The sequence below is a fragment of the Rhipicephalus microplus genome, chromosome X (assembly GCF_043290135.1).
Source record: "Rhipicephalus microplus isolate Deutch F79 chromosome X, USDA_Rmic, whole genome shotgun sequence".
NCBI classification, from domain to species: Eukaryota; Metazoa; Arthropoda; class Arachnida; order Ixodida; family Ixodidae; genus Rhipicephalus; species Rhipicephalus microplus.
The window spans coordinates 126,659,032-126,686,814 of record NC_134710.1 but is presented as its reverse complement, the minus strand read 5'-3'; the positions used below and the strand labels follow the sequence as shown (position 1 = coordinate 126,686,814).

At 45.5% G+C, this 27,783-nt stretch overlaps 2 protein-coding genes across 7 annotated transcripts; one reads left to right on the top strand and one right to left on the bottom strand.

The window, feature by feature from the left end:
* Positions 1 to 4,066: 4,066 nt before the first annotated feature.
* Positions 4,067 to 20,346, bottom strand: LOC142775740 (uncharacterized). 3 transcript variants are annotated; one of them, XM_075877633.1, is made up of 8 exons: positions 20,241 to 20,346; positions 9,201 to 9,330; positions 8,896 to 9,071; positions 8,379 to 8,438; positions 8,248 to 8,307; positions 8,079 to 8,183; positions 7,910 to 8,023; positions 4,067 to 7,613 (listed from the first exon to the last, which is right to left on the bottom strand). In XM_075877633.1, exons 2-8 carry the CDS (start codon positions 9,314 to 9,316, stop codon positions 5,452 to 5,454), a joined length of 2,793 nt encoding a protein of 930 aa, XP_075733748.1. In that variant the 5' UTR covers positions 9,317 to 9,330; positions 20,241 to 20,346; the 3' UTR covers positions 4,067 to 5,451. The 3 variants fall into 3 exon arrangements, 2 of the variants coding, with proteins under 2 accessions (XP_075733748.1, XP_075733749.1); XM_075877634.1 differs by having other exon boundaries at positions 7,579 to 7,613; positions 7,910 to 8,183; XR_012886962.1 differs by lacking the exons at positions 4,067 to 7,613; positions 7,910 to 8,023; positions 8,079 to 8,183; ... (2 more) ...; positions 8,896 to 9,071; positions 9,201 to 9,330 and adding an exon at positions 18,965 to 19,357.
* Positions 10,202 to 18,981, top strand: LOC119167237 (uncharacterized). Of its 4 annotated transcripts, XM_075877636.1 has the most exons (14): positions 10,202 to 10,348; positions 12,854 to 13,039; positions 13,496 to 13,657; positions 13,869 to 13,943; positions 14,623 to 14,691; positions 14,768 to 14,920; positions 15,311 to 15,367; positions 15,449 to 15,613; positions 16,108 to 16,173; positions 16,251 to 16,319; positions 17,240 to 17,460; positions 17,555 to 17,714; positions 18,444 to 18,572; positions 18,857 to 18,981. In XM_075877636.1, the coding sequence occupies exons 1-14, from the start codon at positions 10,342 to 10,344 to the stop codon at positions 18,904 to 18,906; spliced, it is 1,569 nt and encodes a 522-aa protein (XP_075733751.1). In that variant the 5' UTR covers positions 10,202 to 10,341; the 3' UTR covers positions 18,907 to 18,981. The 4 variants fall into 4 exon arrangements, with proteins under 4 accessions (XP_075733751.1, XP_075733752.1, XP_075733753.1 ...); XM_075877637.1 differs by lacking the exon at positions 16,108 to 16,173; XM_075877638.1 differs by lacking the exons at positions 16,108 to 16,173; positions 16,251 to 16,319.
* Positions 20,347 to 27,783: the final 7,437 nt, after the last annotated feature.

The window sequence follows — 27,783 nt, the reverse complement described above, 5'->3', positions numbered from 1 at the left end:
CTTGATTATATTTTTGTGCATTTCTCTCGAAATAGCGGTGAGAGACTATTTTTATTTTCTTTCTTTTGTTTGTTGCTCTATATGAGTATACGTTCGTTGTATCAATATCACTTTAAGACAGCTGTGCTTATATCTTTGTGCAAGTATCATTTTCTTTAATCCTGTAATCATTCTGGATGATTATGTATCAGTGTATTCGGTACAACAAATGCTTGTTGGTGTGTCTATGCTTTTGCTGCCAGGGTGGCACGACCTAGTCAGGTGTTTATTTAGCATTTAGTCGTATCCCCAAAGGCAAAGTGTAACGATTTTGCCTTGAATAAAATGAAAAATGAAAACATAGTCACGACAGTACGTGTTGCCGTGTCCACTCCTGTGATCCACGCAAAGACTGGTGACGGCAAGATTTGTCTGGCCGGGCGTAAACCGGGACGTCTGACGCTGGGCCCGTGGGCAGAGGCATGCCGCCATCCCTATCGTGGACATCACTGCCGAGTCGGTTGCGAGTGCTTTCCTCTACCACTGGGTAGCCCATTTCGGGGTGCCCTCCATGATAACAACAAACCGCGGCCGACAATTCGAATCGGCCCTATTCACCGCCATCAGTTAGCTCATGGACAGCTCTCGCATACGCACGACGGCGTATACGCCCGCGTACCACTCCATGAGCAACGGCATGGTGGAGTGCGTTCACCTCCAGCTGAAGGCTGCGCTCATGGCAACCGAGGAACACAACTGGGTGGAGGCCCTCCCACTTGTTCTTTTGAGTATAAGGTCCACTTGAAAGGGGACATTGCCTGCAGCGCCGCTGAGCTGGTCGACGGCATGACACGCAGGCTGCCGGGAGAGCTCTTTGCGCTCGGCTCAGAAGTGAAGTGAAATGAACTTTATTTGGTCCTCGAGAACTGGTCAGACAACTCCCTAAGAGGGGTCCGCCGCAGTTGCTGGCCGCGTCCACGCCCGGACTGGAAGACCGTGGCCCTCCGCCCGTTCGCAGGCCTCCTGGACTGCCGAGTATTAGACTGAGAGTTCGGGGCGAGCCCTCTTCCAGTGTTCTTCTGTGCTGAACTTTGCGCCATGTAACGCCGGGCACTGCCAGAGCTCAGAGGAGGCCTCCATAGCTTGCAGCGACTATTCACTTCGCCTACGCGACGTAATGAGCGAACTGCATGCGGTACCTCCACGGCTCCCAGGAGCACAACTCCTGGGAGCCGCCACCCTCCGCTGCTCTTCAGAACCTCCAGAGAACCCGAATAAAACCAGTTGATGTTTGGGATCTACGTCCTGCGGTCGTGTCTGTTTCTCCCGCGCGTACACGCGTCCCAACATGCCTTTTAATTTCTTGATTTGATTGATATGTGGGGTTTAATATCCCCAAAACCGCCATATTGTCACAGGGTCGGGACGTGCACGAAGGAAGCAGACTATAGATCGAAGATGAAACTGTTTATTTAGGCCGAACTTGTAGCCAACGAACAAAAATTAAGATTACAGTGATGCACACTGGCACCAATAGCGGCAAACAGAGCGTCGGCCAACTGACAAGCGCTGAAGCGCATCGGCATTTATGCCATCGAATGTTTTAGCGTTATCGATAGCGGCGACGTAGGTTCCAGAATAATCTGTAATGTTCACGGAGTGGGCGTAATCTTAATGAAATGATCTACTACACTCCAGAAGCTTCTCGAACACTCCTGGCTCGCTTGGCACTGAAAATTACGTACAGTGTAACAGGGCGATAACAAAACTTGAAAGGAACGTGGCAATGGACACTAGACATTAGAGAGTTTTAGTACTGCGGAATGGTGCTATGTACGCATCACGCAAGCGCCTTGCGTTACGTGGCGTCGTTTGCCACTAATCGGCTTTTAGTACGCCGTAGTACCCGCGTACGTAACGAGCGTGAAGCGTGTTGCGTCATTTGGTAGATCAAAATAGAAGCACGTGTTGTTGACAGCTAATGTGAGCCAATCCAAGTGTTATAGCCAGATTATGGCCATATTTTAAGCCACAGAGCCGGTCGGTGCTTGCCTTCGATGCCGCCATTTTGCAAAACGAAGTCTCGTGCTGTCGCGAACTTGTTCGAGAGCGGCGCGATCAGCTCACACGTACGCACGCACGCATCTCATGCGTGCGTACGTAGCGGCTACGTACGTAACGCGATACGTGCGCGTTGCGGTCTGCGCATGCGCACTACGCAGAACGTGGCGTCCTTACGTACGCAACGGCGCCACGTACGCAGCGTACGCAGTACTAAAACTCTCTATTTTCAGTTGGGCGTACGTAACGAGCCCACGTACGCAGCACTGCCACGAGAGAAAACTGCGCATGTGCAGTACGTAACGCATCGATTTCAAAATTACGCGCGCACGCCCCCCCCCCCCACCCCCCCACCGAAAAAAAAAAACGCGGCGTGCGTAAACGTGACGAGGCGAAGAGTAAGTGGCGTGACGCTCTCGCGATATCACGATTGATATAGGAACCAGATAGCAAAATGGCAGCGACGGCGTCGAACGCAGAGAGCAACAAAGCCGACCCAAACCGAGTATATTTTACTTTGAGGGACGATGCTGCGCTGCTACCGCACGAGGGTGCTAAAAAAAACACCCAAAAGCTGTTTTATTTCTAAGAACATACGTCTAGTTGAACCAAACGTATCTCGGTACGGTCATTACGGTGAACTAAAAGTGTCGTTGAGCGCTTTGCATGCAGCGTACACAACGTATCGTGCCACGTGCGTAGGCTCGTTATGTACGCCCAACTAAAAGTGTCTACTTTCAGTTGGGCGTACGTAACGAGCCCACGTACGCAGCACTGCCACGGGAGAGAACTGCGCATCTGGAGTACGTAACGTATCGATTCCAGAGATGCGCGCGTACGCCTGAAACATGCTGGGTACGTAACGCAACGCTTACTACGTTAAGAGGGAGTTTTAGAAAGGGAGTTTTAGAACAACGTTTGCAGGCGCTGCGGGCGTCATATGAAATTTAGAATAACGTTTGCCCCCTCCTAGAAAACAATCTAGGTACTTTAGCTGCCCCGCAAATGCACGAAAAGTACACATAGCCTCGACACCAGCGTTTGCGGGTCGCATGCGGGCTGCACACGCCACCCGCTATTTCGTATTTTCTGCGTGCGGTCCGCGAACGCAAATGGCGGCTCGCGTACGACGCGTGCGCAGTGGCAGTGACCACACCGCAAGGGCTCGCGGTGCGCTATTCTAAAACTCCGTAATAGCGCACCGCGAGCCCTTTCGGTGCGGTCGCTGCCACTGCGCATGCGTCGTAACGCAAGTCGGCGTTCGCGTTCGTGGACCGTACGCAAAAAATTCGAAATTGCGTGCGGTAATGGCGGCCCGCATGTGGGCCGCAAGCGCTGGTTTCGAGGCTACGGTGTCGCTGCGATCGTGCGTTGCGGATCGCAGCAGGGCAAACGCTATTCTAAAACTCATATGGCGCCCGCAGCGCTTACAAACGGTATTATAAAGCTCCCTACGTTCTCGCGAGATTGATTTGATTGATTTGTGGGGTTTAACGTCCCAAAACCACCATTTGATTATGAGAGACGCAGTAGTGGAGGGCTCCGGAAATTTTGACCACCTGGGGTTCTTTAACGTGCACCCAAATCTGAGTACACGGGCCTACAACATTTCCGCCTCCATCGGAAATGCAGCCGCCGCAGCCGGGAATCGAACCCGCGACTTGCGGGTCAGCAGCCGAGTACCTTAGCCACTAGACCATAGAGAAATAAAAAAAGGTGAAGAGTGGACACTCCCGTAGACCCCAGCGGCCCAATCGACTCTAGCACACCTAGTGGTTGATGAGAGCAAGTGGCTTGCGCTTCCGGTTTCGGTTTCACTGGCGCAACTTTTGAATTACTTTGCATAACCGGCGTTTGGCTATGTCGTAAGTTCATAATTTCAGACCACTATTCATCGCCCAAATGGATAGTTTTTGTAGGTCGTTTTGATTTAGCGATTCCCTGTTTTGTTCTGTTCAGTGGTTCGTGCGAATCGGTCGTGACGTAATTTTTATTTTGATTAAGTTATAATAAAAAGAGATGCAGGTAATGATAATTCACTATCGTTTTATTCATCGCGCTTGTGTTTTTCTTTTGGAACAAGTGATCAATGTATATATCAGTCAAAGAAACAGAGCATCCGCAATGTTTTATTCAAAGGCAAGGTAGAGTATGAGAATATAAAAAGCACAATATGACAAAGGTAGACAACAAATGCATCTCGCCTTACAAATAAATTGTAACAAATATTGTAACAAATACATAGAGAACACAGACAACGCACACATCGCTAGAGTTGGCAGAAGCCGAGAAACTGGTGAAGTATGACACACCGGGCCAGTGGGTAGCTAAGGATCTATGGCAAAAACATAGCGCACAATGCTGATGAAGAAGGAAGAAGTGACATATACACAGCAATGAAGTCGCGAATCACGCCTGGGCTAAACTGAAATAATGCATAGAAAAAAAGAGCGCACAGAAACCACACGACACAATATAGCAGAAAGGCAAAGGTGCAGTGTGCTGGCTGTGCTTAAGAACAGCTAGTCCAAAATGAAAAAAAGCAGACTTGATGCCTGCTTGTCCTCAGAAAGGTAGGGCTTTGCAGCTTGCTCACTACGTGAAAGACAAACTTTATGCTACAACACTGACAGGTCTTGTGGCTTTTGTTATGCGTCGCCTTCATCAAAAACTTAAGATCCCAAGTGATTTGCGTCTGGGTGTTGCTGTGACGCTTGCGAGCTAAAATAGATTGTAGTCATCACTTTATCCAGAATTGTGGACCTTAATTGGTGCTACGAGAGCGGTATTACAGGGCTAATAAATAGCAGAAGGAAACCACTTTGGCTCATTATTTTTCACAAAGGCTCTACATCGTACGTTATCACTCACAAGCTATATAAAAATAAAATGGCAGCGTCCGCAGCCCCATCAAACGCTACAAGTTTGGGTATTCTTTTGAAAATTTTGATGGGCAAGATGAGGAGGTTGATGAGAAGCTAAAATACGAAAAGCGTGATAACATGAACCGTGCCCACTTCATACTGTGTTCCTTACCCGCTCGAAGACATTTCAACAAGCGGTTTTGTTATCGATATATTACTTGAGCTGGAGAGATAAAGCATACACAGTGACCAAGCGACCCACAGTAAAGTGTACAGTTCGCCCGTATTTGCTACAAAAAATACAGACAGGATGCCCAACATTCTTTTTAAGGTTATGCAAATCACTTCGAGCGAATACACAGTGTTTGTACTCCTCATAGCGGGTAACCAAAACAATGAATGCAACAAAGGAGTGGTTAGTCCAGTTGAACTGAATATAAGCATATAAGACCATAATGAAGTCTGCTGTAACGAAGTAATAACATAACAAAGCTATTGCAGGATTCGGCTCAACTCCAATACTTTAGTGTAAACCCGCCGCTAATTGCTAACCTTTGAACTTGTCAAGCTGCATGCCCGAGACTGAAGACTGGAACCTAACCCTGTCTAAGTTTCGGTTCACAAAACGCACATGCCAACATAAACGAACCCGGCAAAACATTTTCAGAAACTTAGCGCGACACCCAGCAGAGCAGAAATGAAAATCGCCAACACTTGACAGATGGTGATACAAAACATCGCACACTTTCAGGTGATGTGCAGTGGCCTCAATTATGGCAAGAAAGTGAGATTCAAGTTGTTGTACGTATGCAAAAGCTGCTTCTGATGGCACAGTGAGATTCCCAAAAAGTTTGCTGGGGACGTGGTATGCTTTGAGCATTGTGAAATACTGGTGGGTACCCTTGAGCGTCTCACTGTCGTCTTTCAGTAACTGTGGGCAACTGCAACCGTCACATGCATTCCGAAGGAAGTGTTTGATGAGAAAACCAGCTACATAATATGCAGCGGAGTCATCGATAATATGGGAGTGAATGTTTGTCGCAAGTTCAGAGAGATCGTCTAGAGCGGGAAAGTCGTCAGGCTGTGGCTGTGCACACTCCTCATTATCCACAAGAGACGCACTGGTGAGGGAGAATGGCGACAGCTGTTCCTGGAGGAGGTCACATTCATCATCCTCGACATTTCCGTATTCTGACAGCTTGAAGAGTTTTCTTATGCAGATGTGCTTCAGGCCACAAATAAATTGTGCTACATTGGGGTTGGTGTTGCAACCCTGTTTTTGCCTAATGTGGCCAAATATGTTCTCCAGAGGATCCTGTTGAAGCCTGCGTGTTAACAGGTATTCAAAATTGTAATTTTTGGAGAGGTCGTCCCATAGTTGACAAATTGCCTGAATTGTAATTTGCCAACCTACGATGGTTTGTGGTTGACGTCTGCCAACAAACTGCCATGATGCAATCCAGGGAAGCTGACCTCGGAGGAAGTCAATCAGCTCTGAATCATTTTTCATGATTGCATGCCGCAGCTTTTGCGAAGTTCTTTTTTTACTCGAGCTGTTCAAGGCATCGAAAATCCTGTCCATACGATCACAAAATTGAGCTGTAGGGATGGCCGAGGCAGGCAGCACCTTCGCATACACCATTGCCGTGATAGCAATCGAAACTGATGCACTGAGGACCTGAGTTGCTCTGCTGACCTTCATATTAGAAAAAGGTTTCTGATGAACGTGCCGTTCAGTCAACTTTGGAGCCAATCGCAACCGCAACTCATGTGAGGATTGGTAAAGGCTTACAATGTGCGACCAGTTAACGATGTCATCCCCAATGTATAACTTGTGTGCTTGGACATTATTGCGCGTTGTTTTAATTAAATGCGGAACATCAAAAATGTAATATACCCGCTCACCATTAACTTCAAAAAAAGGCTTTGCTACAGTCACTTTTAGTTGGTTAGAGAGACTTACATTTGAACTGCCCTGGTCACAAATGACTGCTTTCACTGCAATATTAATGCTCCTAAGCTCCAAAATGAGTGACACCAGCAAGTTATGCATAACAGATGATGGTGTTGATGTGTGCCCTATAGTAAAAGCAACCGGTTGAACCCACTTTCTCGAAACACCAACAAGAAGAAAAACCAGTGCTCGATCAGCGATGGTTGAAGTGCGATGAGTGCCATCATCTGTAAAACCCTGGACAACGTCTCTTGAAGCATCATAGTACAAATTCTTTTTAAGTGCTATTTCGTCGAAAACTAAAGCGCACACTCGGTCCCGTTCATTCCAAGCTTGAGTATTTGTTGCAATGGAAGAAAGGATTCCTGGAATTATGCCTGGAGTCATCTTTACATTAGCTAGCCACCTCCTTAATGAACGCCGGGAGGGCAAAGAAAAATACGGAGCCAGAAATCGGTATGCTCGCGGACCTCGGAAGTTTAAGTGAAGAGCGAATTTCTTGAACCACACGGGAAACCGCTTGCCCTTGCGTTTGGGCCTCAAGCGAACATGTGCAGAAAGAAGTTTAAAAACCTCCTCGGTGACGTGCGGTCGGATAACTTCAAGGGCCTTCGTAGTCGATGACGGTGCTTGGTGAGGCTGTCTCTGCAGTCTTTTGATAGTTTTCCGCTGTGCTGCTACTTTGGCTTGCAGATGTTTAATGGTTTGCTTGTACTTCATTGATGGAGACATTGTCGCTGGCACACAGGAACGCACTGCAATAAACAAAAAAATTGATGTAAAAGCGAAGAACAACTAATCCCATACGAGCACTTTCCTCGCTCTTTCAGACCCAAGGTGCACAACTTTCTGTGGTACAAAGTTTTCGATTCCACTACCTAAAAACAAACCATTCACAATGTTGACAATGCACAAAAAAAATGAAAATCACTGAGAGCCCACCCTTACATTTTGTAAGTGCACACGTAGTGTCCTTTTGAGGATAGTTTCCTCAGAATGTCCTAAACATAAAATAGCACATTAAAAACTGCTGCAATAAAAGCATAGTCACCATTTTCTCTAAGGCACTCAGGCGTGGAGCTGTTGGCGGAGACGTCTTCTGGAGGGTCTTGTGAAACTTGTTCAGTGCCTCGGACAATGCTGTCGGAACAATCTTGCGAGCGGCCTGCGGAAGTCTCTATATCAATCCACTCTGGTGTTGAAGTGAACATACAACTTACCGGCCACACAAGTTCCTTTTGTGACAGCTGAACGACTGGTTAAGGTTTTCTCCGGCAAGACGAAATCATCAGAAATTCTTTCACCAGCTACAAGGGAGCTGCCACCTGCAGAGGTTTGGTCAACAGTCAATTTGGGTAAAAAAAAAAGAAATCGCGACACTGAACGCACCCTGTTCATCGGGGCACCTCAATGTGTGGGAGCCGCTTTTTGAAGCCTCTACCGCAGGTCCTGAAGAGATGAAATTACGACAATGTGTCAGTAAGAGGCTTAAAATAACACAAACTGAAGCTCATCCGCACCTTGCAGTGCAGCTTCTGCAGCCATGTCACAGTCACTACTTGAAGCGACGCTCAGAGAACCTGCATATATGTGCAGTTGGTACAAGTTACAAAGCTTGTAGCATGGGGAAACTTAAACAGCTCTTTCAAACGCATAAATTGGTCGAACGTGGAAGAAAAGAGACAGCACCTACTAGGAAACAAGTAATTTGTGATTTTTGGAATTATCAACAGTGGCAGCTTTCACTGATGAAAGGTATGCGTACATGTGCACTCAGGCTTGAAGATAACGTGAAATAGCCCTTTAAAGTCTTTCAAAACAAGTTGCGCAGGTCCAGAGCATCAAAAAATGACAGAAATGTAAAGCTGCCGTTAGGAAGGTAATAGCCCACAATTCACAGAATTTAAGACTTTCCAAGTGTTACTTCTGTAGTGAGGTTTCTCTATCGGCTACAAAGATCTTCACGGTTAACTGTCGCCACTGATTCAATACAAGTGGCTGCTATTGCACATATTTGAGTTTCAGTCAATCACTTACATGGTGCAGCTGGTTGCACACTGGGAACAGCCATTCTTGTAAGCCTTGTGTGCCCAGGGTCCATGAAACTTTGAGCAGTAAAATGGTCGCTACAAACCCTGTACGTTGCGTACAATAGGCTGGCCGGCTTACTCAGGAGATCATCGCGTCCAGCATACTGCATCCATGCTTTCATCCTGCATTGGCAATGAACTATCAGCTGAAAGGGGAAGTGCTTGAATAGTGATTTTTTATTGTCACCCTCACTTAGCAAGTACGAACAGTAAGCCTACAGACATGCAAACCATACAAAAGCTTTAACACACCTGCCGTCCCGTGGTACGCGGAAGAAACTCGTCCCAGGCTTCTTGTGGGTTCTGCCATTGTTGAAGCACCACGATACACAGCAGTAGCTGCCGTAGCTTGGACCGCCGGACGGCATGGCGTCAGCGCGGTCTGAAAATGTTAGTAACCCAGACAACACTCGACGACCTGAGGTCGTCCTCATATGGTACAAACGTCCTCGGCAGTTTCAGGACGTCCTCATTTGGTCCTCTAGTCGACACTTGCAGGATTATCCCCAAAATGCCCCTTTGAGACCTTTTTAAGGACGAAGAATTGTCCTGATATCGTCTGCTCGAGGACGTTTTGAGGATATGCATGTTTCGTAGGTGCATGCAGCTTTCGCAATTCGTGTTTGGTTAATTTTCTGGCTGTTAACGAATAAGTCCACGGGATTTCGTATGCCTACTTTCGAGTCATAATAGTAAAGTACTTCTCGATCATTAAAATGAGATAGTTACACGAGGAAGCACTTCAAGCCAACACGAGAAAGACGTGTTCTTTTATTTATTATTTATTTATTTACTTTGTAAGTGATCGTAGGCCAAACTTTCTGCCTGCACGTTTTCGTTGGTCGTGATCTACCGCCGACGTGCATACGGAATTATATCGCACTGACTGTGGTCTGACCCGTTTCCCCAATGAACGCACGTGCGGCAGACCAAGTTTGGTGCGAGTATAAACGGTGTCGGCTCCAAAATGAATGCAGGCGTGAAAACTGTGAATAGCGAGCACGTTATTCTCGAGTGTCCAGTGTTGCAATGCCGCACGGTCCCATCGAGCAGACGACAACTGACCATGCTGACGACTGGGCTGGCCTAGGTTATCGTGAATAGAGCAGCATTGGAACTAGAACGCTGTGGGAAAACGAATGGGCGACTGAAGTTGTGGTGGTGCTAACAAAAAAAAAGCAGTACCTTAATGCGGTCACCATGCGCAGTCAAGGTGCTTTTAAATCTGGATGTCTACGACACTGTTTACCCATTTTAAAGTGACGCAACTATCATCATCATCATTATGGGCCTGCAGTAAGTCAAGTCGAGTCATTGGTCGAGTCAACATTCCAATACAACACTTCTCGCCATAGAGGAAGCTTCTCGCAGAAGCCCTCAAAGAATCGTAAGCATGCCAGGTGAGTGTCTTCTGTTAAATTTTCATATTGAAGTTGTAAGCCGCAAAGGTAAATAAATAAAAAAAGAGAGGACAGTTGATTTTCAGCCTCGCGCTGTATATCTTTACTGCTTATTCATGTATGTATGTACAAACCAACTGACTAGCCTAACAACGTGTTCTGGTGGTGGGTGTTCTTTGGTCTAGCCACCATTCTACTGTGCTCTGTGCTGTTCAAGATGGCTGAGAGCGCGGATCGCAAATTTCGGCGTGAAATTAATCGGCGCGTCAATGCTAGTTTTCAGCTTATTGACAGTGAGGCCGATGTCATAAATGACACGCGGTACGTTGACCGAGATTCCCGCAACGCCGAAAGAGAGAGCGACTTGCCCTCCGAGGCTTGTGCGGTCGACCTCGAAGACGGCCATCGTCGCCTTTGTGTTCATGACAGAGAACGGCCTTCGGCACACTCCTCGATCGTTCCAGAAACGGATGTGCCCCAAGGACACGTTTTGATTTCTGGCGACGCGTGCTACCCCAGCGGCTGCAGTGTTTCTGTGCCTCACGATCACACAGACTTCGAACGGCGTGCCTTCCATGACAGCAGCGCTGCGGCTTCGACTTCGGCGACCTCGCAGGTGAGGCAGAGGGATTCTTTCGAATTGGCACCGACTGGGAGTAACGAAGAGCAAGTTTGTGAACGCGGCAGTGTGGACAGCTTGCTGGCCTTTCGTGAGAGACTGCAAGCGTGGGCCTTACAATCTCGCGCATCGCACACTTCAGTTACATCGCTCTTGAGAGTACTACAGTCCCACGAATGCTTCAGCGCGCTCCCTTCAACTGCAAGGGCATTGTTACAGACGCCCAAGAAGTGCCTGGAAGTGTTGCAGCTGGCCGGCGGGAAATACCATCATTTCGGCCTCAGTGCAGGCCTACAGCGAGTGCTGCAAGATTGTGCAGAACTACCAAGAATTTTGAAGCTTAGCTTCAACATTGACGGTCTGCCGGTTTCAAAAAGTTCACGGGGCCAATTTTGGTGCATACTGGGACGCATAAGTAATTTGGAGGACAAAGCACCATTTATAGTGGGTGTTTTTTTCGGAAGCAGCAAGCCCAACAACGCGAATGATTTTTTGCGACCATTTGTTTGTGACATAAATGCTGCTATCACAACAGGGATTACCATTGGAGAAACTGCAATTCCTGTTAGCTTGTATGCCCTCATATGTGATGCACCAGCAAAGGCATTTGTATTATATGTCAGAAGCCACACAGGCTATTACAGCTGCACCAAATGTGACGTAAAAGGTGTCTACTGTGAGGGCAGGGTGTGCTTCCCAAACGTCAATGCTCGCAAGCGAACAGATGACAGCTTTCGCTTAAAAGTCCAGGAGGAGCATCACACAGGCGAAAGTATTCTTGAGGAACTTCCTTTTGACCTAGTGAAAGATATACCATTAGATTACATGCACCTTGTGTGCTTGGGTGTCATGAACAAGCTCTTGACACTGTGGGTACGTGGCCCAAAAGTGACCAGACTTGGAAGCAAAGTGCGTCTTGAGATGTCGGAAAAAAATTCTCAAATTGCACGGTGTGTTCCATGTGATTTTAGCCGAAAGCCGAGGAGCATTGCTGAACTTGATCGGTGGAAAGCGACTGAGTTTCGCTTTTTTCTTTTATATGGAGGACCCGTTGTTTTGTCATCACTGATTCCTGCACACATGTACAAGAACTTCTTAGCTTTACATGTGGGGATCTCTGTTCTTTCCACACCAGCTGCACCTGCAAGTGAGATAGAGTATGCCGGAAACATGCTCAAGTTTTTTATCCGGACATTCATAAGCATTTATGGCAAAGAGCATGTTTCACACAATGTGCATGGCCTGTGTCATTTGGCAGATGATGTTACACACCTTGGCCCCTTGGACTCATGGAGTGCCTTCCCATTTGAAAACCATATGTCCTCGTTAAAGAGAATGCTGAGAAAGCCAGACCTTCCCTTGGAGCAACTTTGCAACAGGCTTGCTGAGCAGGCACACCGTCCTCTGAGGCATAAGAAAACTGAAAGCCATGTCGTATTTGCTGCAGAGCATGCTGACGGGCCACTTGTTGCTCCATGCCGAGGCCCCGAGTTTAAAAAAGTAACATTGCCTGGCAATGTCATTCTTAGAGCTGAAAAGAGAAATGGGTGCTGTAGGCTAAGTGATGGGTCAATCGTCGTTATTGACAATTTTGCTCATCTCCCGTGCGGTGAGCCATGCATAATTGGAAGGAAGTTCCTCAAGTGTGAAGATTTTTATTCTCTGCCATGCCCTTCCTCCATACTGGGAATTTACTCAGTGTCTCAGCCTTCTAGTCTGCGGTATTGGCCTCTGAAGAACATCTCACAGAAATGCCTGAAAGTGTATTTGAAAAGGAAAAGCATTGTTTTCCCTCTTTTGCATGCTACAGTGCACATGTAATAAACTTTCACAACTGTGTCAGAATGTATACAGAATTTGAATTTGGCTTCTCTTTCTTTTGCAAGGTCAATACGTTGTCGTTCTCTTCCCAGAAGAGGATGATACATCTGGGATCATCCTCAAAAGTTGGCTGAAAGGCGACGGCTGCCTGTGGCCTCGACAAACTAAATATGTACATAGTTTGTTGAAGGCGAAAGCGACTCCAGGGGCTGACTGGATAGAAGTGCCTTGCACTGTTGTCCGAGAATTTGGTAAATTATTCCTTATTTATGCTGTTTTACTGCACGTTTTTCAGCGATTTGGTCAGCAATGAAGTAAAAGGTATGTAATAAACTGCAATTTCAGCATTGTAACTCTAATTGCCACTTTAGATCAAAGTAACTTCTTAAAAGTTTAGATGGGTTCGAGAATATCAGGAAAAGATATCAGAAGATGGCTTCGAAGAATATCAGAAGATAGCTTCGAGAATATCAGGAAAAAAAGAACAATTATGCGAAATCAAGTATCTCATATTTTGTGAATACTTGCATGTCAGCTGTCATTGCAGCAAAATTTAAATGATCCATTTTAATATCATGGGTGACTCTTAGTACCTGCTTGGTAATGACTTATGCAAAGGAATTGGAGTTCTACTTGTTATGTGTGACAGATCTGAGAAATGATCATGCTTATCATTTAATTAGTAGTTGTTGCCCTTCTTTCTGCAGATACATATGCCGAAGCACGGGCAAATCTGCCAAGGGTAGAAAATGGATCCAACTTGGACGGCGAGGCAGAACTTGGGAAAGGCAGAAGAAAAAAAAATAAGAGATCCTATGAGTCTGAAGATGATGAAGGGGCACCATCACCTCCAGCTTCAATGATAAGACGTATAACACCATTTTTGAACTTTACGTAAAGTGAACTGCTTGTACTTATGTTTTTTAATAGTATTGAATCTTTTTACATCCTGCAATGCCTATTTTACAATGATAGCCCCACGGAATTGCTCACACTGTTTTCTGTTATCTACCGCCAAAAGTAACACTGGGTTATCTGGCTTTAGGGCTGTGAAATGCTGATTCTGGCTTGCTTTCTTAGGGAGAAAACACAAGCGACCAAGAAATTTAGAGAATCGGCCACTGCCCACCCAGCCACGGTCATTGGAACATGAAGGTGATATGCTTCTGGGATAAAATCCTGTTTTTTTTTCTTGCTATTTTATTTATCTCTCCTCTTTACAACCCCTTTTTCTACACCCCTATGCAGGGTGGCAAACTGGTTAATAACTCCATGTTAACCTCTATTTACTTTTCATTTTCCTTTCCAAAATGTCATGTCAAATAGCATATGACATGCTTCTGACCTGCGATAACTGAGAATGTCAGCACGCATTTAAGTACTCGCTTCCAACCAAGAGTTTTTGCCAAAGGGGATATTGTACGTAAACCATGCACATCAGTTTTAGAGCAGCTCTTGAACACCCGTTCTTGCATTGAGTGGGGTCGCCATGGCCATCAGTGGCCTGATGGACATGAAAAAGTAACTGATAGACACAAAAAATTAAAACTGAGAAGAGAAATACCCAGGGTCGTATCGAATTTGGACACTTGCCCTTTGCTTGGTGTTGAGTATTCCACGACAGAGTGATGCTAGCGCTTGAAATTCATTTTTTATATCATTCTCACTGCACAGATTTGTAACTTTGATTATGTTGTAGACGGAGCTGATTTCATGCAAGGTTTGCAGGTTTTCAGGAGCCATGAAGAAACAATGGAAAATTTGTCTAATCTTCACATGACTATTCTACTGTCCCATTACCCGCTGATTTTTTCTTGCCTCTGTTTTCTAACAGGGTATGCAGACAAGGCAGGGCGGCAACCACTGCAGCAGCATCGCACCACAGGCCAGGAAGGGGCTTTATGTAAGACTATGTTTGATGAACAGCTCAAAGTGCATGTGTAGAATTACATTTCAAAGCTTCACTTATGTTTCTGCAGTGACTAGATCCAATATCAGTGAAGTGCCTGCGTTCGACTCCAGTTCACCAGCAGGCATTAGGCCATCACAAAGAGCCCCTTCACCGAGAATGGCATCACCTGAGGGTCAAAATGTTTACAGAGGTTCATACAGCAACAACTGCAGACCTCTGGGTAAGTGATACAAAAGCTGCCTTCCATGGGTGTCACTTTACGTGTGAAGTCTACCTTCATATTTATTGTGTGTTATGTATGCAAGTTGTTATTTTACTTTAGGCACCAAGTTTTCCATATGCTAAGCAATATGTTTAGTCTAAAGCTATGGTAGAGCTAAATGGCATGGATGCTTCTTTTCAGTTTTGGAGCAACTTACTAACTGTAGTTGGTGTGTCAAGTGTAAATGTAGTTCCAGCCTTCTAAACTCTGGAACAACTAAAGCTTTGCATCACTTTGCAACTAAAGCTTTGCAGCAAGTGTTGATGGAAAGATGGTGGGAGCTTCGCGTAACTGGCCAAAATAACTGTCCCATCACTCTGATTCTTGTCCCTTTTCTTTTTTATGCAGACAATCTTGAAGGGCCACCATTTCAGCAGCATTACAGCAGTCAGCAAGGGGCTTCATGTAAGACGGTATTTTTGATAAAATGCTCAGGGGCTGTTTTTAGAATTGTGCAGCTTAAAAGGCTCATCTATGCTTCTGCAGGGACTGCACCCAATAATTGCCACGAGCCTGGCTTAGGCTTTCCCTCAACATCATCTATGCCTGCTCAGAGAGCAGGATATAATGAGGGGCAAAATGTCATCAGGAATTCTCCTACCAGTAGACACACACCTTCCAATTCCCCTAGCACTAGAAGCATACCTTTTGGTAAGTAACATTAGAGCTTCCTTAGATCGGCACCTATTGTGATGCAGACTACCTTTATATTCATTGTTTGGGGAATACAAAGTGTTTTTGCCTGTACGTTATAAAGGTTTGCAAGTGCTAAGCAACACGTTTCGTCTGATAGCTGCACCAGTGGTAAACAACATAGGGTGCTTATTTGCAATTTCGGAACAATGTACCAAATGTAGTTGCTTTATCAAGTGTAAATGCCTGTTGTCTCAGAAAAATTGAAGCTAAGGTGCCAGTAATTAAAGCTTTAATACATAAACAACTGTTATCACCTTTTTGGTGTACAGAACATGCCTCTTGATCGCAGTGGAAATGAGAAAACTGCGTGTCACTTCGATGGCAATGAGCACGCTTTTACCCCATAATCAAAAAAAAAATATTTTTTTTTCAGTAGACAGAAATGACAGTGGCATCACTTTGTAGCAAAAACAATGGCAACTGTCACTTGTAGGAACTGTCACTTACAGAGCATGCAGACAACCTTGAAAGGCAAGTGTTGCAGCAACATAACAGTAGTCAGCAAGGCCCTTCATGTAAGAATACTTTCGATGAAATGTTCAGAGCTAGTTTTTAGAAGTGCATCTTAAAACCTTCATCTATGCTTCTGTAGGGACTGCACACAATAATACCCATGGGTCTTCATTAGGCTTCCCCTCTAGCAATAGAAGCTCACCTCCTGGTAAGTAACATTAAAGCTTTCTTACCCGGGTGCCACTTCAGAGGTGAAGACAATCTTTGTATTTATTGTCTAGGGAATACAGTTTTTTTTCTCTTTAGATTAAAATCTTTGCAAGTGCTAAGCAAAACGTTTTGTCTTATAGCTGTGCCAGTCGTAAGCAGCATAATTGCTTATTTGCAATTTCGGAACAATGTACTAACTGTAGTTGCTTTATCAAGTGTAAATACCTGATGTCTCAGAAAAATTGAAGCGAAGGTGCCACAATTAATACTTTTAATTCATAAACAACTGTTGTCGCCTATTTAGTGTAGAGAACATGCCTCTTGATCACAGTGGAAATGAGGACTGTGTGTCACTTTGATGGCGATGAGCACGCTTTTACCCCATAAATGAAGAGTTATATTTTAAACATTTTTTTTTTGCTTTCGTTGGGAAAGTGATAGTGGCATCACTTTGCTGCAAAAACTATGGCAACTGTTATATGTATGGTCTGGTCACACATTGTTTCAGTGCTTAAAACATTAAAGTATCTGTTTCTGCTTATTCTATTTTTCACAAATTCACTTAATAACCTAACTTTCAACAATTTTTCTGAACTTATTCCAAGTTTTTGTTGAAAACTAGGTTGTAAATATATGGGTACACTGAATCACAGCACGCAATGAAGGTGCTTCATCTCAGTGTCAACTCTGCATGCGTATTCAGGTCCTAAAAAGGCATCACTGAGCATGCTAACAAAATAACTGAAGCCATGTAGGCACAAATTTCTAAAACCGACAATAATGTGCAGAGAAGCCATAAACAACTGTGTGCTTGTTTTGCTGTGTTTAGTAGCACTTCTCATTTTCAATGTTATCTCAGCTTTTGCCATTTTATATGTTGCAATTCAGCGCTATTACTTCATGAACACGTCTTTACAGAATACGTGCGTCAACTCATGCGAATTTCGCAAACTATCCTGATGAGGCTAGAGCAGCTGGGACGACAGGTTGATGCCATGCAGCAGCACCTTTTCAACACAACAGTGAGGCTTCAAGATGAGACAAATGATGATGTGGTTTTGACACCGGTCAAGGATATTGACCAATTTCTAAGTCTTGAGGGGAGACTTGCTGCTGATGGCAACATTAAGCTAAAGCTTGTACGTCATTCATTATATTTTTCTATAATTTTTTTTTCTAGTCACTGCATTAAGCTACTCTTCTAAAAAAAATAATGACCTCAAAACTGTACAGATACAGCAGCTTGCTGGCCTTGGTGGCTCAACTTTTGGGGCAGCAGCCAGGAGGATGCTGGAGCTTCTGCTAAGCCTTGAGGTTGCTGTGCAGTTCAGCTGGGCAGGCCAAAAAGGCAAAAGGAAGTTTGTGGATCTAGGTGTCACAGATGTCATTTGCAGTGAGTAATTTGTTTCACAACACCATGTGCTGCAAGAGCCGTGTTTGAGTACAGACATTTCTAAGTCTGTTATCCACATTATCTTTCATTTGAAGTCAATAGCAAAAGAACAATCTTTTCATGAAAGCATTAAATTTTTTAGGATGCTTGCTAATTAAAATTATGTGCTTAAACGTGGAAAATTTTTAGCATGAAATATCTGTTGTCAGTAAGAAACCCTGCAGCTTCTTCAAGCACACTAGTATACTTGCATGGCACACATACGCAAGCATTCACTACTTGCAGAAGTTATTATCAGGTAGCACTACTAGGCATTCTTAACTGTAGTGGAAATCTTATGTACAGATGAAAACTAACAGATGGAAGCTCATAGTGATCACTGAGGATCTCTAAACAGGAATAAGTACCTAAGACAAGCTGGTCAACATTTTCATACATGGACGTATTTTCGTCAAAGGCGCCTCATCATTCTTTGCATGCTAGGTTTCAAAAAAGTTACAATGATGTCTTCTTCGTGGTGTTCTTCTTGTAATGCAACACATAGTGTCAATGTCAGTACTCTTGAAATTAACATGGGGAAGGATGGCAAGGACCTTTAATGATGATGTGCCCACCTATCAAAATGTCGATCATGCTGACTAGAGGTACTTCTTCAAACAACCTATGTAGCATTATATTAATGTATTATGTTTGTGTAATTCCTGTTTTATGAACTTTGTACTTTTTCAGAGGCCGTGAGGCGAAATTTTCCGGAAACAAAAAAAAATGACATCGAGTGTGTGATTAAAGTGTGGCTTCGGCATGCTGGGGAAAAGCTCCAGAAGCAGCGCTTAAGAACTTCTCGCACTCACCATGAGGGTGAGTTTTATTATCTGTGCTGTTGAAGCTATCATAACATATGATACTTTTGCTGTTATAGTTTAAATAATTTTCTTGCCTTACTCGAATTTTGATGTGTATGCAAGCATGAACTATATAAATCATTTTCACCATTATATAATGGCTAGTTCGTACCTGCACATTATGGTAATATAATTTTCATTTTATGCTTTCAAATCTGGCATGCTGTTATTGTCTTAATATTCTTATTGATACTCTAAATTCACTTGTGCTTCAAGATATGCTGCTTTCTATTACTACAGAATGTCTTCAAAGTGTCGCGTTGTCAAGCCCATCGGATGAAGACCTCTGAAGGCACAGGGCAAGAAGTCTCATCTAGTGAAAACTGCCAAGTTTCATTCCTGAAAATAAACATGTTTTCTGTGCATTGCTGTTTTTATTGCTATACTTGAAGAAATTGTTACTGAAACCTCACAGGCAGTGCTTTAAAGAGTGTGCATGTTCAGGCACTTTTGATTGATCAGTTGTCATTTCAGCGCTCCAAAAGAAGAATTAGAGCAACTTTTCGTAAGGTCTGATGAGTGCCTAGGTCTTGTATGCTTCGTCCTCAAAAAGTACTAGACTCATCATAATGTGCTCTTTTCTGGATGCCCTGAGGACGATCTGAGGCCGGACAAACGGACTGGTTTAGGACCACTTGAGGTTCATTTGAGGGCTTCCTCAGGTCATACTTTCGTACGGTGTAGGTCATCCTCAGGACAACCTCAGGTTGTCGGAGCGTTGTCTGGGAAGTGGATGCTTCGCTGTCAAATTACAAAAAAGATATGTGCACGTCATAAGTGTACCAGCAAACCCCTTTGAATGATTAGCTAATCGATGCACAATACAAAACCAGTGATACATCTCTGACCCATAAAACTCTGACTTACAAAGATATACGTCAAGACCACGAACAAAGATCTTCAGAAGTTTCCAGGCCGCTATCCCTTGTAATGCAATGGTATCGCGGCCTGGGAACATTAGAACACCTTCGTGCGTACGCAGTATCAGCAGTACATTGGGAAGAAAAATCGTAGTTGAAATTTGTGCGGTAAAATTATATTGGAAACGTCAAAAAAATTTGTGGGCAGCTTGCACTAGTGGCACAAGGCTAGCGAAGAAACGAAGATGATGGCCACTTGGCTAGTCCAGATTTGCCTCCGGCACACCAAGAATTATTCGTGTTCCGAGCCTTCGGGAAATGCGTCGTGAAGCATGCGAGGCCCAACAAACGCTTCTCAATATTTTGCACCGAGCCTACGACCTAGCTGCCCAGCTATGCTCAGCGCACAGACGCTCGCGTCCGTGGCAGACGCAGCACGCGTCGCCTCGGCTTGACGCCGTGCCGCCTTTTCTATACTGCATACGTTGCACAATGTTCCCGTCTAACCGCCGCATAGAGCCACAAACTTTCTTTTTAGCGAACCTCTCAGTCCTTACAAGCTTCAGAAAAAGGTTACAACTGCGTGAATGACACGCCACGTAAGAAACAAACTCGCACACACGAAGCGCAACGTGTGTGTGTGCATCTTTCTATGTTTGTTGCATGGTGTCTTTTTCGCGCAGGCGTAACCGTTTTCTGAAAAAATGACCCAACAAGACCAACAACATGTCATTCAACAAGCTTCGCTTGAAAACGTGACTCACCTGTTATCTCACGCTTGAAAACGCCGACGCAGCCGGCGTTGACGAAAGCGACGAAAGCTTCTCGCTGTCAGTCATGCATGGGCTTGTCGCTGGGTAGATGGTGTTTATGACAGTACGGCTGAAGAAAAATAATCGCGTAAGGTGTGTTGAATAAATCGTTCTTATGTATAAAGAACATACCAAATTTGGGCGTGTAATTATTAATTTGTGAAAACAATTCTGTTGCATTGATTATAACTGTGTTTTTTTTTGCGCTTGCGCCCTCTGACGTGTGGTGGGAGCACTAGTTCGTTACGTAGTCGTGACGCACTTCCTGAGGCCAGGTTTCGCGGAGTGTCCGCTCTTGTCTTCTTCTTTCTCTATGACTAGACCACCGCGGCGGGGCTCTCGCGAGATCTCGAAGAAACCGGAACGAGAGAATATAGCGGCAGCAGTGGCGTTCGACGCATGCAGCAACAGCAGGCCTGATGCAATGCATGTGTATTTCCAAATGAAAGGCGATGTTTTCATGTCAGACAAGGTAAATTCAAGCGGCACGTTCCAGCATCCAGATGATTCAGAAAAAAATTGCCTGGAGTCTCAAAAAAATCCTCAAAAAATCGTCTTTGATAGAGTGAGTGCGGGAACGCGTCTCTTTCTGCTAGGCCTAATCTGCTAATGAACCCGTAAATAAAGCGGCACCTTGGTGCGTACGTTTATTCGTGGAGCAACATAACACACCTTGGACGTTATGCAAGCTTTCACTCTTTAAATATGCTGGTAGTACATCGTAAGGTCATGAATACCTGGAACGCGACCACTTGCTGCGAGGTACGCAAAGGCCCATCCGCAGCAGCGCTGGGTAGAACGCTGGGGTCGATCCAGTGCGGCCATGCCCGATCAGACGCCGTTCTTACATTGCGCACCCAAGTTCAAAACAACAAAGGTGAACGTGTGCATTCGGTGCTCCCAAGAACGATGCTGAAAATCTACATAATGAATGCGACGGCCTTACTTGTACGCTGGTGGCCCTTTCCCTGGCAGTCGTGTTTCGTGCAGATCACAGAGGCCACGTAATTACTGGGACCAATGTTGTAGGACCTAGCATACTTCTAACGTCAGTGGCGCTGATAAGCATTGCAAACCCTAGCATCTCGCATACCATCTATCTATTTGAGTGAACCGCATCAAGGTACGTTGAACTAAAAGGGTCGTTGCACGCTTCACTTGCCGCGTACGCATCTTATCCGTACGCCCAACTAAAAGTGTCTATTTTTAGTTTATTTTAGTTGACGTGTCAGCGCTTTTCCCAAAGGCACGCCCGCTTTCCGCGTCGCCGCCTCGCCGCTTTGGCCACCCCGCCTTTGTTGTGAACAAGCCTTTAGAGCAGTGAGCACTTTTAGGGTGAACGCGTGGGTGACGGCACTATCAGTGCCCCATAACAACTATCGTCGGGAACATGCACCTGCGCAACATGTGCTCCGCGATGCACTCTTTCCACCACGTGCATCACGTCATGGATGCGCTTGTTCATCGTCTGCATGCTATCCGCATTTTTGTCTTCCAGGCTGATTCATTCAGCATATTAAGTTGCTTCCTTCTTTGTGCAGTTTTCTTTAATAAATAGTTCAAAGTTCAAACGTAAACTGTATTATATTGATTGTTGTTTTCGCTCACCAAATCGAGCTGAACCTTGAAATGCAGGACGCATCAGCTTAGACGACAAAAAATGCGGCTAGCAGACAATGAACAAGCGTATCCACGACGTTGTGCACGTGGTGGAAAGAGTGTATCGCAGAGCACATGCTGTGCATGTGCAATGTTTTCGACAATAGATGTTACACGGCGCTGGTAATGCTGTTGGCCTCACGCTCGTGCGCTCATGCACCCCAACGTGTGCTAACCGCTGTACGGCGACGATCCAGGAGTCTGAGAGAGGCACTCGTTCCCCTCGAAGCCAGGCACAGCCCGTGCAGCAGCCAATCTGAGTGGTATAGCGCCATCTAGAATATCCTCACTCAACTGCACTTTGTATGTTCTTCTATGAGACAGTGCCATATATTATACGGTTCGGGAGATACTGCCGTTACGTATGACGCAGGGCAACGTTAGACTAAGAGGAGCTTCGCTCCTAACTACTTTGGTGCCTCAAAGAACAGAATAGCAGTCGCACTATCTGCGCTGAACCACGATATGCGATATCCCTGAGGATTACAAAGATCAACCATGCTCTTTAAGACGAACATTATTGCACCGTCCCGACTGTAAACGGGATTATGTAAATGGCGCCCATCGCGCAGTCTACAAACTTGTTGTTTACATGATACCGTTTAGCTGTGGTAAAGTATACATAGGACTGTCGGGACAGTGCATCAATGTTCGTTTTAGAGAGCTCGATTCATTTTTGGAATCCTCAGGCGCATCGCATACGTGGTTCATTGCAGAGAGTGTGGCTGCAATCCTGTTTTTAGGGCACTAAGTTTGTTTGCTTGTTTTTTTGTTGTAACAATCAAATAACTCGTCAGTAGACGGAAGCTTTTCATATAAGAAAAAAAAAAGAGATCTGTGCGTGAGCCAACCTTCGGTGTTGCTACACGATAAGGAGTTTGCCTTTCTAGATGATGTTTGTAGTTATTCTTACTGCTTTTGTTTGCTGACTGTTCGTGCACTCTTAAAAAAAAATTTAGTAAAAGGTAGCAACTGCAAGTGAATAGGTAGTAACTGCAGCAGTTATTACCTTTCTTTGACCATCACTACCATTTTGCTACCTGATTAATACCTACGTTAGTAAAAAGTTACTAGCTGCTACCGTTACTAACATTTTGCGACCTCTTTACTACCTAGGTTAGTAAGCAGTTAGTAACTGAAATGAAAGAGGTAGTAACTGCAGTCGTTACTACCTTTCTTGCCCCGTTACTACCTCTTTGCTACTCGGCTTTTGACTATCTAATCCAAAATAGTGCGTGAATGCGATTCTGATCATTTATGAAAGGAATCGTCTAAACGTATTATCATTAAACGGAAAAATGACGCAGAAGGTATACATAGATCAAGAAAATACATTTCGTTCTAAATTACTCCACCGAGATATGTAAACTTCATTCTGATACTGTCTAAACGGAGAAGTACAAGTTAACGAACCATAATCAAATGCTACACGCGCCGTAATAGACAATTACAACAAACTTAGTAAATTACAGCAAACATTAACAAGACCGGCAAATCAAAATAACCAGATGGTCACAATTAGCCTCGAGGACAGTCACAGTTATTCCACTGCGGCGTGTCTCCAAATAGTATCGTTGTTTTGGCACGTCAAACGCCCAAAACGATTATTACCTTTTAAACGCTGATATATTAGTCGTGTGAAGCATTCAAATGCACTGAGAATGAGTTCGGTACCTTGTTCCGGCCACTGTACATAATGCCTTTTTGTGGCCATTTTATAATAGGTAAATATAACATATGTTTTATAAGTAAGGCTGATTAAAGGTCTTGTGCTACGTCACCGAACACACGTAACCAAGTAGTACAATATAGTGCTATAGGTTTACATTTCTTATAATTCCTCCTGAAACGCAAGTGATCCACTGTGCCAGACATGCCCCTGCGAAGTAGGGGCTATATATACCCCACGCTTACTTCTTACTGCATGTATACGTGAAAAATAGTGAACCTGTTTGGTCTATATTCATGGCACACCACGCTTCTTACCCGACTTTGTCTAGTAATAAGGTATTGATTAGCCAACATTAGCAGTGGAGAAATATGCCCAAAGTAATGAACTAGGTAGCATCGGTTTACTACTTTTTTTGAAACCTCTAAAAGTTACTACCCATGGGTGGTAACGGCTAGGGTAGTAACAGTTACTAACTGCTGGTAGGAACAGCAGACGTAGTAACAGTTACCACCCTCGCCGTTACTAACTGCGCTTACTACCAGGGTTGTAACATATGTGACAAACCATTACCACCCCAAAGTTAGCAAGTACTACCACCTTTTTTCTTAGAGTGTGTGTTGTCATGGTTGTCCTTTTCGGCTTCACGCACATGCGTTATTTATTGCACACACACACACACACACACACACACACACACACACACACACACACACACACACACATATATATATATATATATATATATATATATATATATATATATTGTAGGCATTCATTAAGCACATCATCTATCTTTACACATATTCATCATCATGAGTGGTCGTCATCTTCTTCTGCTGTGGGGACTTGGCTTGTCTGAGTTCTGTGCCTTGGGCGTGGTCGCTTCATCGTGTCTTCCGGGCCTAATAAAGGTTGCCTTTACTGTTACATCACAAGTGGTGGAGTGTGCTCTACGATCGTCCGTCCTCTCCCAGCCCGATCTGCCTCCTGGAGCTGCGCTCAGGTCGTCGTTTGTACCAGGTGTCCGGTAACATGCCTCAGGACGAGCCAACCGGCGCTTCTGCGTCTACCTCCACGGCCCCGGCTACCACGGCCTATCCATCGTGGATTATCACCGCGCACCAGCGTGAGCCGCCCACGTTCGCCGGACTTCGAGGTGAAGATGTGGAAGATTGGTTGGACCAGTTCAATCGAGCGAGTTCCACTAACAACTGGGATGATCCTACCAAGCTTCGCCGTGTTTCTTTCTACCTCACGGGCGTAGCGAAAACATGGTTTTTCAATCATGAAACGGACATTACGGACTGGACGCGTTTCAAGCAACAGCTTCGCCAAATTTTCGGCACCCCGGCGGTTCGTTCAGCTCTCGCGAAGAAGACACTGGATTCTCGCAAGCAACAATGCGGTGAGTCCTACACATCGTACATAGAGGATGTGCTTGCTCTCTGTCACCGTTTCAGCACGTCCATGTCTGAATCAGAGAGAGTTCGTCATCTACTAAAAGGGATAGGCACAGTCGCGTTCAATGCCTTGGTCATTCAGAACCCGACTACGGTCGCTGACGTTGTTGCCACGTGCCAACGCCTGGAAGAACTTGAATCCCAACGGTTACCGCCGGACAGCTCTGAAACCACTACCACGACTGATGCCTCATTGCGTGCCATGATCCGGGCGCTTATACGGGAAGAGCTACAATCTTTCGGCCTCTCAATGACACCGAGTCCACCTCCCCCCTCCAACAATGTTTTGCGGGATGTTATCAAAGAGGAGTTGGCGTCCATGACCAGGCCAGCGTTTGTAGACACTCCAGTAGCTCGACTCCAACCGACGTACGCACAAGTCCTCGCTGGCTCACCACCCGTGGTACAACCGATGCCCGCACACTCGACGCCTGTCCCGCTGGCTTCGTTAACTCCGAGTGTGACTAGCCAGCCCTTTCACCCACCGTGTCGGCCGCATCGTCCGATATGTTATTACTGCGGCTATCGGGGCCACATTGCACGCGTCTGTCGGAAGCGTCAGCAGGACGAGCGTCGTGGACTCGACACCTACGGACGGGATGATGGGACAAGCTGGTACGCTTTCCAACGTCGTCCTTATGATCCGCCGCTACGCCGCTCACCGTCTCCAACTGCGACATCTGAGCCAACCAGTTCCTACCGCTCTACTAGACGCCGCTCACCCTCACCCCTCCGCCGTTCCACGTCTCCATTGCGACCTGTCTCGCAATTCACCAACCAACGCCCGGAAAACTAACCTCTGCAGCTTTTGGAGGAAAAGCTGCATCGAACGAAAAGACAGAAATTCCTCCAGTGCGTCCATATAATACGATAGCTGTTTTAATAGAAGGTGTGTACGTGGACGCTTTAATAGACACTGGTGCCTCTTTGTCTGTGATTGATCGTTCTTTGTGCTCACGTCTACGAAAAGTCACCACCCCTTATGATGGACCTACACTGCACGCTGCTCAAGGGGACGCCATTAGACCTGCCGCAATGTGCACCGCTCGTGTTTTCATCGCTGGTATTCTTCATTTTGTACAATTTGCTGTGCTGAATTCGTGTGCCCACCAGATTATATTAGGCTGGGATTTTCTGTCTACGGCGAACGCTTCCATCTCCTGTAAAGAAAATGTTGTTCATATGATGGAAACTGACTATGCCCTGTATGCGGATGACAAGCCCGTTCGCTTGCTCGCTGCTGAAGAGACCGAGCTACCACCTGGTCATCAGCGGATAGTTGCCATCACTTCTAATGTGATCGACTCTGGTGACGTGTTTGTCCAACCATCTGCACGCTGTCTCGCAAGAGGTATAGCCTTTCCTTCAGGTCTAGCGCGATTCCACAATGGCTCCGGACTTCTCTACGCTACAAACCAGACTTCTGAGAAAATTCTCATTCCTAAAGGCACCACAATGGCTTGCGTTTCTGAATCTCAACCTGTCTCTGTTGTCTCTCTTATGCCAGCGTGTTCTGACCTTCCTTCTATTGGACGTTCATCAAGCGTTTCTGTTCTTGCTGCGACTATTAGTCCAGAACTGACCTCTTCACAGACAGATGAGTTGCTTGCCTTGCTACAAAAGCATAGGAGATTGTTTGATGCCCATTCCTCATCTCTGGGACAGACGTCCATTATTAGGCATCGTATCCAGACCGATGGCACTTCCATCGTACGCCGTCGACCATATCGCGTCTCTTCATCCGAGCGTGAAATCATTGAACAAAATGTAGCCGATATGCTGCAACGGAACATTATACGTCCCTCCGCGAGTCCTTGGTCATCCCCTGTTGTTTTAGTAAGGAAAAAAGATGGCTCCGTGCGGTTTTGCGTGGACTACAGAGCACTTAATAAGATTACCCACAAGGATGTTTACCCCATGCCGCGCATAGACGATGCTTTGGATTCACTGCAAGGTGCTGAGTACTTTTCAAGCCTAGACCTGCGTTCAGGTTACTGGCAAATACCCATGCACGAGGATGACAAAGAAAAGACAGCGTTTTCAACACCAGATGGGCTGTATGAATTCAACGTCATGCCATTTGGCCTTTGCAATGCTCCAGCAACATTCGAGCGGATGATCGACACAGTTTTACGAGGCTTGAAGTGGAAGACTTGCTTGTGCTATTTAGACGATATCGTTATTTTCTCGTCAACCTTCCCTCAGCACTTGCAACGGCTGGACGAAGTTCTTACGTGCCTTGCAAACGCAGGCCTTCAGCTGAACACCAAGAAGTGCCGTTTTGCGAGCAAGACGATTAAAGTGTTAGGCCACATCGTAAGCAAGGACGGTATTCGTCCCGATCCTGACAAGATTTCCGCTGTCCAACACTTCCCGCGTCCTGAAAAAGCCAAAGATTTGCGCAGTTTCCTCGGCCTCGCTTCTTATTTTCGCCGATTCATTCGAGACTTCGCCTCAATAGCTTCACCATTGCACAAGTTGCTCGGATCAGGCGTCGCCTTTGTGTGGTCTCCTGAATGTGAAGCGGCGTTTGCCCAACTGAAGTGTGCACTCACATCCGAACCAGTCCTCTGCCATTTCGACGAAACCGCGCCTACGCTCCTGCATACAGACGCTAGTGGTCGAGGCATTGGTGGAATTCTTCTACAGCGAGACAAATGTTCACGTGAGAAAGTCGTCGCATACGCGAGCCGTGCACTGACCC